Raw genomic sequence first — 13,239 nt, forward strand, 5'->3', positions numbered from 1 at the left:
TTTGCAAATTGTGACGCAAGCCGTGATGTCATCAAGTGACAATATGATTTTATGATGAAAAAAATGACGTAATAAGCAGTTTGTGAAACAGTGCGAGGAACACAATTACACACAAAACCTAACATCATTGTGACGTTTCAATTAATCATCAAAGACCGACTATCATTGGTGAACACACAGAACAAACAAATGAACGCGAAGAAATCAAAATATAGAAATAATAAACAAAATATAAAAACAACAAAATCATAAAATCATATCCCCACCATCACCTCAAACTAGCCCGCAACCAATAAAAGTAACTTAGTGGTTAGCCTGTGTTGTCGTTTTGCAGCAATTCAACGTTACACAACGTTAAATCAACATAAAATAGACGATTTCTAAACCGAACCAATTCACCAACTCTAAGCATACCTGCACGCTCATCACAGCTTCTAACAGAGCCTTGAGGGAAAGGCATCACAATGAGAGATTATTGTGGAACAATAAGAACATTATTATCAAACAAAAGGGCACCGGGATCGGTACCTTGTCAGAAAAGAGGTTATTTGTTTATTATCGTTATAAAGTCAACAACGTTGTCGAAGGTGAAAAGTTTCCAGATTTGAACTTAGAACTAACAATCTTCATTTGCATTAACAGACGCCGATAGCCCGACTCAGCTTTCACGAACAATTCACGAAACCAACTTTGGCATCAGACGACAACAAAGTAGAAGTCACGCGTGGCTGGTCGTGTTAGCGACGACACTTACCTTGTTGAGGGGATTCGGTGACGTCTCACTGATCACGTGATGACATACCGCCATGAGTTTCGTGAGATGCGTAAACAGCTCACGAAAATAAGATCCAATCATATGATCGTGAATACCAGTCCATGCTGGAAAAAAAAAATCGTCTACAAATATTCATCCGCAACAGAGGCTAAACTATCATCTTAAACTGACCTGGCTGGTTCCCATTGGTTGATTGCGCTGGTTTCCCCTTCTCTGATTGGTCAGATACCTCGCCTTCAAATACTTTAAAACCTGAAAATGTGGAAAGTTCGAGATAAAGCTCTGAATGGAAAACACCAACCGTGGTGAGGGTAGTGAGTTCAAAAAGTTGGTTTTGACGAATTAAACATCAATGAAAGAGATTCTGCAATGCTGGGGTAAGTTTATAACGCATTAACTTATTTTGCCGAACTTATCAAACAAAATATTTCTCCACTAAAAATCCTTACAACCACATGCAACAAAGCCGCGTGTTCCTGGTTCATACGAGCGACATTACATCACAAATGCAGAACTCCACTTTCCTGGCTCCACTGGAGAGTTGATTTTCAATTCGATGATTTTTTACACTTTATTGGAAGCTTGCTTTCAACAAGAAACCTTACATGATTTCAAAGCTGACTTTATTTCTTCTATGAAGCCTTAAAAAGTTCAGCAATGTTTAAATCAAAACAAAATTTCCATTCCAGTGTGACGGATAAGCCAAAAGCGGATATAGTTCCGCATCTCTTAATCTAAAATCCCAACTTATACCTCCATGCTACAACTGCGCAACATCAAATTATAGAAATCTGAACCTCTGCAATCCGTTTGTTTGTCGCACACCAACGTCACTCACCGTGACTGGCCGCTCCCGCCAGGAGATTGCCTGCCAGCAGTATGGCGTCACAATGGGATGGTATGTCCAGCGGTAACCATGACGACTTGAGCAGTCCCATCACCAACGGGATCATGCCGGCCTGCTGGATGGTTTCCTGTGGTGGAAGATGTTAGTCAGTGGGGAGGGATTGGGGATCACTATGAATGTGGTCTTGGTGGTGAGAGAGACGTCACAAAGAGTAAGAAAGAAATTTTTCAATCATGAAAGTGACCAGGTGTCGAACACTGGACCTTTCGCTTTGGAGGTGAGCGTACTAACACAACACTACCACCTACTGGTGATCCAGGCGCTGCAACATCCAATTCATACAAGAAGATATTTCAAAGTCACCTGTCTTTCTTTGGATGATCCAGTATTGGAGGACACAGAAGTCGAACTCAGGGTGCTCTCGGTGCGTGATCTACGAAAGGAATCAACATCAGTGAGGAGACATCAGGAGGAGGTATCACAAAATGGTTATTATACCAATATCAGCTAACAATGGACCAACACATTAATGGACAGAAACAAAACACCAACAGATTTACAGCGTGAACAACGTTTCTGTTCTATAACAACACGCACCTGAGGCTGGATGCAGCACTGCCCCCCTCTGTCAAGTGGCACCCCCAGCTTTGTGGATATGTGCAAGGGGGGTACGCGGTGGACAGGAAGCGGAGAGCAAGAAGGGCTCCTCTCGTCCGGTGTTTGGATGTTGATTGGGAGAGAAAAGTGGCAAGCTCCTCCAGAAGAAAAGACAAACTAAAGAAAAATTTAATAGAATTTAAATAACTCTCTGAACAACCTCATCAGCATTGTTGTAGAATAATCTCCAACACCAGGATGAAACATGACACTATAACGACTGGTACCAGCTTACGGGGCCACGAGATCATGGAGGGGAAGTTTCTGGTAGCTATTCCATCCACAAGGTGCCGCTAAATGTGAAAAGTTGCTGAAGCGCGCACCCGAAGAGTCGAACGTTTCCCTTCCTCACAACTCGTGAGTTCATCAACTGAACCAACACAATCCCAGCCACCGTCATACTGACGTCAGCAAAGCCATGGTTCGAAACCAGGTCGAAGCACCAGCCTGACCAACACGGCAGGTCTATGCGACAACCCCTCACCTCTCGTTGGTGCCCTCCACCGGCGGTTCCCCATCGTAACCACGATAAGTTTTCAGCAAGCTTTTGTCCGCCGTGATATCACTGACGCGCTTGGATGACTTTGTGACGTCATCGCTCTTGCCGCACAACACGTCGCCGAGCTGATGACGACATAATTCAAACGCTTCCAGGGCGACAACGTCACGGTTCAATATGTTCCGAGGATAGAAGTTGTTGACGATACCCAGCAGGGTTTCCGCAGCAGATTTTCGAATTCTTCCATCATGCTCCGATAAACACGCAAAAATCATTTTCAAAGCTTTTCTTTGGAAACACTGGAATTATAAGAAACCAAATAATGTCACTGCGCGCAACCCACATAGCCACGTCATGTTCTATCAGGAAGGATGTTGAAGATCAACCTTCGCAAATCCTTTTAATAACAAAACACGTTTAATAGATGTAACCTTGCAAGCAATTAATTTAAAAAAATTATCATTTTATTCATATGCTTTAAAAAATAATATTGATTGAAGTAGCATCAAGCCTGATAGACAATGCTAAACTAACGTAAGTTGCTATGGAAATGCTTAAACACCCTTTTAAATACAAATACATTATGACACATCAATTCAAATGGTGACGTGGATCTCCTGCTTACCTCCTTCATTACTACGTCACCGTCACTGGGTGGCACCATGCGGCTGAGGAAGGACACCTGCCTGTAATTGAGAGTAGCCAGCACATCCAGAACATCCGTTCGTAGCAGCCAGTACGAGTTATCTTGTAGGCCAATGATGGATTCTAACAAATCCAGGCCGTGCCGGTAATGCTGCGATGGATGTGATGTATTAACAGAAGCAAGGTTGCCAGTTCCGCTGGTTTTCAGCGCAACTGCATTAGTTTTGTTTCCTGTTTGCGGGAAAATTTTAACCGTTGCCGATTGGGGTGTGATTGTTTCGTTTTATTTCGAACCAATCTTCATAGAATAAATGACATTTTTTGCTTCATAATTTTTGGTCTTGATGATTAGTTGATTGACTACTTTGCACAAATTTTTCCACTATTGTGCTTGTAACGATTAGGCTTGTTTTTTAAGGAAATTGAGCTGAAAAATTTATCTGGCAACACTGAATTGAAGGTTTCATAAAAATAATAAAATACCAAACATGATAATGAACAAACATTGCAATGCACTGACAGCTATCTACAATCTCAATTCTCAAAATAATGTCACCTTGCTGAATAGAAGGGAATGAAGACACACGGTGGCAGCAGAGCATGCTTGACGAAGACAGGTCGATGACTCATCAGAAAAACCATGACGCAGCATGCCAACAAGCAATGAGATGGAGGGACAGCTGGTTGATATCACGTCCGGATACATCGCTTTGATGTTGTCATACCAAACATCAACGTCGGATCTGGAAAGAGGAGTTGTAAGTGAGGAAGCAGACAAGGACAACAGAGACTGAGGTTTGCAAGATGCTTCATGTTTTTGGACTTACACCAGTGGTTGGAATGCCAAGTCAATCTATCCAAAAAATTAATAGCGCTAATAATACTAACCTCATGTTTAGAAAACAATTCGAAAACTACTGTCTTCGTCGCTATTAAGAGCATACTTTGGGCTCTCTTTTGGTTGCACTTAAATCTGTTTTTCAATTAGGATAATTGAGATCAGTCACTAATCTTGTAATCTGCGCACACTTCGTTTGTCGTCGTCATACCGATAACGAATAGAAAGAGTTTCTCATTTTAGGTGGTAAATATTTCAACATTGGGTTACTGATTTATGAGAAAACATTCGATTCAAGCCCCAAAAACTCAATTATCCAAACGCCTCGGTTGGAATGGGTTGAGGAAACTTCCATCTTGGTTCCGCAGACTTACAAGTGGCCGCTTGGGAACGTTTGCACTCCGCCATCCTCCAACAATCTCATTGTCATGTAAAGTCAAAAATATTGATAGAAACCCTGCGGACGAGTGTGCAGATGGTTTTCGACGAGAGACAGTTAGATGGCTTAGCTACATACAGAAGAAGCACGAGACCCACCTGCCATCGAGCACCACCGCATTGATGAAAGCGGCCACGGTACAAAGTGCAGCGCCACGAAGCTGGGGATCAGAGTGGCCTCGATACAATGAAGCATCACACAGGAACACCTCGCTATCCTGTGGGGAAGAGTGAGATTTAATTTTGTGCCGTCGCGCGAATGCGTGATTCTTTCATATTTCTCATTAGTACTGTTTTGAAACGTCAGTTTTGAAAGAATTATAGCAATTGTTTTGTAGAGTTACAACAATACAAACGCTCGGCCTTATTATCCATTTAGTTTCAAAGAAGCCTGAGTGTTTATCTCGAAACATCAGGCTCGACCGGTTGTCTGCAGCGACTCCTCCTTTAACACTCAGCAATTTACAGAAATGACCTTCCTGGCTTCCTGCCACACTTCATCGATGACTGCACATTAGCGTTATTTATTGTGACAAAACAATTAGGTGCATCACGATCACATGATACTCACCGCGTGATCGAACAATGATTGGCAATACAAGACGGGAAACATCTTCACAAGTTCATTGAAACACCTCAGAGCTAACGTCTTGGAACTGACGCGAACCTGCAATGGGGGAGTATTTAGATTACTCCTGGCTTTGCTGCCACCTGGTGGTTGAATGGGGGCACTGGAGGCCAACACATGAGACATTTGGGGAGGTGGAAAGCGGTAAAGTTAGTTGCATTATGACGTCAAGTATCGGACCGTCTTGCCATTCAAGAACACATTGTCAACAGAACAATGAAAGTGAAATGGGTCGCGGGTTCAAAGTGCAATCTCGAAGGAAACATCGTCATGTCGCCTGAACAAATTGCTTACCTTAGCATCCGGAAGGAGCTCGCCTCTCTGATCCGACAGCAAATACCTAAAAGTTGTTTCAAGCATCAGCAGAATAATAACAACGAAGCAATGCGAGTGTGTATCCACAAGTTCGTGTGTATCCAACGAGTACACTAAACATTCTACACAAGGAACAAGGACAAGGAACGCGTGTGACTGGGACGTTGATTAACAATTATGATTCAACAAAGCTTTATGTATGCTGAGGTCATAATGTGAACATATAGCAAACTTAAAAATATTCTTCAATAAACCGAACTGACCTCTGACAGAGGAGCCTGGCGAGAGTCGTGGCGGGGAAGTTACTGATGTCTGAAGACGATGTACCTCGCAGTGCAAACATGTCCTCGGATGTGAGGAGATGAAATCGTTTTTCTATGGAGTCGGATGCAACAGGATTCTCGTCATCAAGATTCGATTCATCTTCAGGATGAAGATTCTCATCTTCTCCGACATCGTCTAGTGAATCGTGAACGACCGGATCTTCATTGTGCGGGTTCTCCTCCGAATTTAAAATTGGAGCGTTGTGATTGGGTATATCAGTGGGTGGGGTCTCTTTGGAAATAGACGTGACAACATTTGATTGGTCGTTCACATTCGCTTGATTTTTGTCTGAAAATATACACAACAGTATTTGCAGATTACGATTGTAACTATTTCACTTTCCGCTCCACCTAATGGGGTCCAAAAGTGACAAAGAGCCAATAGTCTACAATTTAGATGCAAGAAGCTCTTGAAAACATGTCTCAGAACAGACCATTTCTAAATGGAGGTTGGATGATAACATCTTTAGTTGTTCATGAGCATGAACAAACAACTGAATTGAGAAAGCATCAACCCAATCACCTTCAACTGGGGTTGCAATCCTTCCCCCAGTGACAAAGGTCGGATCCCCCATTCTTTCCCTGATGAGGATCGCATGTAATTCTCGTGGGAAGAGCAGAAGCATTTGCTCCAGGAGTTCAAGAGCGGATGTAATGACTGTGTGATCCTTATGGCAGGAGTAATAGAAAGCCGCCTCACAAACCTGATAAATGATATGCACATTTGTTACAAGCGTTTTGTTTGATATTAACTTTTCTGTGATTACATAACTGACCCAACTTCAGAAGTAGAACGGCAATAGGCAGAGTTTAAGTGTTACACATATAAAATATACACAGGTGTTTTTCCGAACTGTTGCATTCTTACTAGACTTGTATTTAACAAAAGACAGAATAAGGCAAAAACAAGCAAAATAAGTCGAAGTGAAGTATTGTAGTCGTTTGCACTACAGTAGTAGACTCACCTAAAGTGATGTTAATCGCCGCACAATTAATACTGATAAAGGAACGCAAGAATGTAGTTGAGGTGAAAAGTACAAAAGCGCTGATTTGATTCGAACGCCGTGCGAGTAATCAAATCAGATGTTTGTACCTTGTAGACGAAATTTACGTTTATACCAGACCAGACGAATACCGACGTCCAAGGCTGCGAAGTGTGAGGATGAGCTGTGGTGCTACCCTGGGCCTATGCCCAGCAGACCTCAAACAAAACCAGTGCAATTCACCCGTTTCAATGAAGTCTCACACAACGTCACTGCGTGTTTTATAACAAACCGCGGAGATCCAGACGAGTTTGGTACCGCCTTGAAGGAAGTACTCGTCCAAACGGTTTTAGTGCCGCTTTAGAGGAAGTACCAGGTACAGAAGGATTTGGTACCGCCTTGGAGGAGCGCTCCTGATCACTCTATGAACAAATATCTGGATTTCCTGCAATGCAATTTCCCACCTTCGCGATAACAGGCCTCCGTTCGCGCGGCGTCGCCTGAGACAAAAGCGGTATGACGACACGCAGCGACTGCAAACAACCAAGTATCGTGCTCCTGTTCTCGCTGCGCTGCTCGAGGATATCTGAAGCACAACACAGATGTGATAGCGTGAGTGGATTGTTACGTCATCAAGAATCTTCAAGCTACGGTTGCGAGAATGCAGCAGTGAAGATTTACAATCCATGTTTGAAAAACTTATAAAAAACGTTACCGCACACAAAATAAACATCATCCACTCGAAACAACGTTTACAATGAAGTTGCCAGCCACTGCCAGGTTTGAACAGACAGCAACAAATTTTGTGCAGAACTACTACAATGATTTCGACAGTTGTATTTTGAAAAACATCGCTAAGTTTCTGAAAGGAAGTTCCTGGCTTCAACTGAAGAAAGGCTACAAGTTTTAACGTCAGTTTAACTGAACATACCAGCATGGCATTTCAAATCCTTGACACTTCCTTATAATGCTCTTACACGCAACAATTTCTATCATCAAAATACATTCAAGTTGAAGCTAAAAGAAAAAAACTGGTTCTAAGTTCATCCGTATGGACGAGTCGGTAATCGGTATGCCACTATCGAACTTACCCAAAATAGAATTGATCATTGGGAATAGCACCAATGGAACCTTTCGGGAGTTAGCAGCGATTGAATGCAGACACAGTCCAGCCGTACGACGAACAGTAACCGAATGATTGGACAGGTTCTTGAGGAAGCATGCGATTAATCCTTGGACTTCGCTCTCTGAGGCGAACGTTCCGAGACTGCTGAAGATTTTCTGGATGAAAACAACAAACTAAGTTCACACCATCGGTCGTTGGAGACTGCATGAGATTGTGAAACAGATTTGAGTTTTTATTCCAAGCTTTCCGCCAATAAAAATCTAATCTTGTCAAACACTAAAACAACTTATTTCCAATACATCCGTAAGACAGTGCAAACATTACCTTTAACATCAAAACAAAATGAGGTGAAGATGCAATCTACAGATGCATTGAATTGGAAAGAATATCCTTCATAAATGAACAGAATTAGATAAACAGTTTGAATTAGTTGGGAGCTCACCGAAACAATGGGAGCCAGGCAATCGTGGATTGACTCCTCCTCCCTCTGTGAGATCCTACCAAGACAAGGGAGGAGATAGATGATGTATGTGCGTCCTTTGGCCGGCCGGATCATGAAGCACAGATCGGAAAACTTTCCCATCGCGGCCCGAAGACTACGCGGGTGGCCATTCTGAATAAATAGTTTAGAGTGAAGTGACTGTATACCATCCACCTCTCACAGGTATAAACCTCTTAGCTCTTAGCGATGTCACCATTACGAGTACGAGGCAACATAACCGTGACTGCGAATAATCTGCGATGACTGATGAACATTGAACACGAGACATAAATATTTTGAGAAAATATAAAATCACTTCATAGTTTAACACTGGTCGCACAAAATGAATTGTTTTAAAGAAAACTGTTCTTTCTTCACCAGTTGAAGGGTCAAGGGCACCTGTTGCACCGTATTGTAGCGGCTAGAACGACTTCATCATCTTTTTGTAGCACAAAAGCAGCCTGTAGCACAAATGCGTCGTAATCGTCATCTGGCGTGGGCTACAATATGGTGTATCAGGGGCTAGACCAGCCTTAGCCAGATGACAATTGCGACGCATTTGCGACTGCTTTTGTGCTACAAAAAGATGATGAGGCCGTTGCAAACAAATGTGAAGCAAATAAAAACCTTTTTGATTTCTTTGCAAAGTTCAAGAAGCACTCTGCCAATCTGAGTGTCGTATAATCCTTTGATAAGCTTGTTGAGGCATTCCTCAGCATTCAATCTAACATCCGCATTATCATCTCCGCAAGTCTGAAGGAGGATTTCAATCGAAACCGCTGAAAACAAGAAACAGGTTTGTTCGACATGACATGGGTGAATACATTAGTTACACCTTGACAAGCAGATCATCCAATTTCAGCGCAATCGTCAACACGTTGCTGGGTTTCACAAAACTGCGGTTCTAACTTCTAACCATGCAATCACTCCTACTCTATTGGTATGCCATAACTCAATTACATCACACTTGTTTTATCTTTTTAACAATAGCAACACCAAACTTACCTAACAGTGCTTGGAAATCATTGCTGTTTTTTACTGACTGTGATGTCATAGATTCTGCAATGACATTGCAATATGCTTGACGATCTTTTGGTGAGGTAGTCGCATCCTTAGATCTGAAACATTTGTCAAATTATTATCTGTCAAAATTTTGCAGATATGCTGATTCAATTATGCATATTAGGTCATGTAGATTGTAGAATACATAAAAATATACATTGGAAAGGTAAGAATACTATTGTGTAAATGATTCAAAAACACATTCAACACAAAACTTAAGTAGCCGGGGTTTTTTTCGCTGTAGTATTTTGGTCATTTGTCAGAATTTGTGTAAAAAATTTCGGTTATTTTCAATTTAATTTGGTCATTTTTTCTGGTCCCGGTATTTAAATATTTTTTCGAGCTGTTGAGTGTCTGCTAGAGTGCTAGTCTTAAGAGGTGTAAAATTGCTTATCCAGACAGCAAAATGTGTCTTTTGTCGCCACTAAATTGTCTAAAATAGGGGACAACAAAGTAATATTCTGGGACTGCAAATAACTTTTGAAAAAAGCTGTAAGTTTTTGAAAATTGAATGATGCTGTTCACCAAGCATTTAGTTAAATAATATGATGCATTCTACTGGTGCAAGTTAAGCTAAACTATCACATGATATATAAAGTGTCAATCTGCTTTTATTCCGACGTTTTGTCAATCAGACACGACTGACGTTTTCAGGGAGCTAGACCAGGTATTGATTACCTGTCTAGCATGGCAAAACACAGGACCATGTTGCTGAAGTCAAGTAAACATGCAAAAAAGTGATTTTTGGTTGATAAACAACCAAAAAAAACCCTAGCTAACCAGTGCTGCATCCTAAATAAGTCACACGAATTCCAAACAGTCAGTGTCACAGCCTAAATTGCTGTCACAGTGAGTGCCTACTCAGAATATGACCATGTGTCTGTGTTTAAATTATATGGACTCCACAAATGATCCTATAATAAAGTCAGAACACTAGATTCACATAGCTTCAGCTTAAAACAGGTGTTTTACAAAGACATCAGCAAACCTGCAAGAACGACTCATAGTATGGCTAATCTAACTTGCACAACAGTTTGGTACAGTCTCTTGTTTTATCATTATTTCTACCAACCTGGTCAACAGCCAAGACGTTGTCGTTGTGTGGAGACTTACAAGCACCAAGAAGTCTGTCAGACAAGCAAGGTCATAGTTCTCACTGGCTGTCAGACCAAGATTGACCCCACCCTGTCATCACGCCAAAACCCATACAGACTTTTACCATACCGTATTAGACAAGTAAACCTTACTTGAATGCATCTTAACACTTGTTTGTTTGCGAAAGTACAAGCTTCAATAGACTTACAGCCCGTCTTATTAGCCACCTACCGTACTGTACTGTATGTTGCTACAATAAGTGCAAAATAAAATATAACGAAGTTTACATTCCGTAATCAATGCCAACTTACGGTTTGTCCTCTGCGATTAGTTCCCCATAAACAGACTTAAGAGCATTGACAGACTTGAGTACTTTTTCCATAAAATAGCTGAAATAGAACTTTCTGCACAATCATCAAAACTTCAGACCAAGTTAATCTTACAAAATATGACAAATGGTAAAAGCTGTGATATTTAACCCCTAGGAAAAAAAAATAACTGCAAATAAAATAAATGAACTCCGTTTGCTTGGAAATAAACGAAACTGTGGCATACGGTAATGACTGAGTAGTAACGACCAAGTTGTTTGTTGTAACGATTATTCTGCACGAGACTATTCATAATTAAACATTTTCAAATGTATATTTTCCTAGCCTACGATACAGTAGGCTACTTGTTTGTTACTTACGAATGTCACTAGACTGAGAGACCACTGTCATTCTGGCATCTGCCATACAACTATAAACATCGATCCACCTCATAAAACTAAGAAGCATTAGACATGTGCCCACATTGCTTCGCAAAGGCGACTTCTTCCACACCTTATCTCAAAAGAGATTATATTTCAATTTAATAATACACTGAAGCAGCATTTGTGCTGGCACAATGGTTTTTCAGGTTTTGCAGGAGTGGCCGAGTGGTTAGCGCGTTGGGCTCGCAGTCGAGAGCCTGCGTGTTCAACTCCAGTCACCCGCACTTGCTGTTGTTTCTCTGGGCAAGAAACTTTACGATAATTGCCTCTACCCAGTGATCGATTTCGAGTAATGGGTAGTACCAAATTTAAGTCATAAATAGAGTAGACAACCGGAAACAGACATTGCAGTCGGCTGCAGCGTGGGTCAGGTGTACGTCGGAAGGCGTACACCGATGCATAGCGCTCAAGTCCGCTTTCCCGCAATGCAGGATAAAGATAATAAAAACTAAACTTCACTAAACTAAACTAAACAACTAAAACTAAACAACTAAACTAAATAACTAAACAAAACAAACTAACTAAACAACTAAACTAAACAACTAAACTAAACTAAACACTAAACTAAACTAAACTTCAACAAATTACCCTATTGGCGTCACAGGTTCACTTTAATCTTGACTGATTTACAAAATGTCAGTGTTACCAAATGTTTTTAAGTAGAAACGATGAAGTCAGTATTTATTCTACCTAAAGTAGGTTCGAAATTCAATTCAATTTTATTTGTCATTGCTTGCTCAAACATGTAGAATACGATAAATTAAACACACAAATTTGGCACCAACAATAAGAAATGGTGGCAAAACCAACAGGTTGAAAATATGTATGAATGTATCGATAAAACAGCGTTTGGAAATCACTATCATGAATTTGCAGTACGTATGTCACTTCAATTCAGTTCAGTTTTCATTGCTGGCGCGAAAATAAACAAAACGATAAAGTAAACACACGAATTTAGCAATAACAAAAAGAAACCTTTTGAAAACATTTTGGCGCCACACTCAGTCACCAAACCTGAAACAAAACAAAAAAAGACATGTTACAACTCTGTTCCGGGGACCGAAAGGAGTAAAAACAGCGGAACTGGCAACCTTGAGCATTGTTGGCAGTTTTAGAGATTGACAGACATCTTCAAGGGTTGTTAGAGCATAATCTGTGACTGGAATCAATTATAACCGTCATCTGCAAATTAGCCAAATTGGAATCAAAAATCACGGCTATATTTCACGATGCCTGAGAATGGATAATTTGATGGCATCAAATTATTCAAATTGATGCACTGCTTGCAGGTTGCACTTTGCAAATGGAAACCGTGTTGCCATGCCAGAGTTACACCAGCAAATTTCCTCAAATCTGATTCAAGATTTTTCCACTTCAAAGCGACTTTTCCCATATTCGATTACGCACCAAAATGGAAGTATGTCTGCATAAAAATTTTCATTTTGAAATGATCTCACATTTTGGAAAAGAATTTTTAAAACAATTTTTTCCGAGAAGCAATAACTCTGTACCTCTAAATACCCATTGTCGGGCATTTTCAGGTATTTTCGGGCATTGTCAAGGATACCAATTCTAATTGGACTAGTTTCTTGAATTACGGCTAGGGTTATAAAAGTGAGGGTCAAGGTTAAGAATATGATCTGACAACCCTTTAAAATGTCTGTCAATCCCCCAAAATATTACAATGCCTTGGATTGTTTGACAAATTTTAAGAGTTCCCAGATCCGCATGCTTTGCCTGAAAAAAATGAGCTGCTTTTGCTTTAAATTTGCGGAA

At 40.9% G+C, this 13,239-nt stretch overlaps 1 protein-coding gene across 1 annotated transcript in view; it reads right to left on the minus strand.

Annotated features, from left to right (window-relative positions):
• Positions 1-11,094, minus strand: part of LOC145781765 (huntingtin-like) — a 35,615-nt gene extending 24,521 nt beyond the window's left edge. Inside the window, exons 1-19 of the mRNA XM_082593436.1 lie at positions 11,024-11,094; positions 9,561-9,673; positions 9,183-9,334; positions 8,517-8,687; positions 8,040-8,229; positions 7,456-7,534; positions 6,489-6,736; positions 5,906-6,254; positions 5,622-5,667; positions 5,271-5,366; positions 4,799-4,917; positions 3,980-4,166; positions 3,404-3,574; positions 2,764-3,077; positions 2,220-2,396; positions 1,986-2,055; positions 1,614-1,749; positions 947-1,027; positions 755-879 (exon numbers count right to left, since the gene is read on the minus strand). Coding sequence (XP_082449562.1) covers positions 755-879; positions 947-1,027; positions 1,614-1,749; positions 1,986-2,055; positions 2,220-2,396; positions 2,764-3,077; positions 3,404-3,574; positions 3,980-4,166; positions 4,799-4,917; positions 5,271-5,366; positions 5,622-5,667; positions 5,906-6,254; positions 6,489-6,736; positions 7,456-7,534; positions 8,040-8,229; positions 8,517-8,687; positions 9,183-9,334; positions 9,561-9,673; positions 11,024-11,094 — 2,895 coding nt within the window. The remainder of the gene's footprint in view (positions 1-754; positions 880-946; positions 1,028-1,613; positions 1,750-1,985; positions 2,056-2,219; positions 2,397-2,763; positions 3,078-3,403; positions 3,575-3,979; positions 4,167-4,798; positions 4,918-5,270; positions 5,367-5,621; positions 5,668-5,905; positions 6,255-6,488; positions 6,737-7,455; positions 7,535-8,039; positions 8,230-8,516; positions 8,688-9,182; positions 9,335-9,560; positions 9,674-11,023) is intronic.
• Between the last annotated feature and the right edge of the window lie 2,145 nt (positions 11,095-13,239).

This window comes from Aplidium turbinatum, chromosome 13 (assembly GCF_918807975.1).
Source record: "Aplidium turbinatum chromosome 13, kaAplTurb1.1, whole genome shotgun sequence".
Classification (NCBI taxonomy): Eukaryota; Metazoa; Chordata; class Ascidiacea; order Aplousobranchia; family Polyclinidae; genus Aplidium; species Aplidium turbinatum.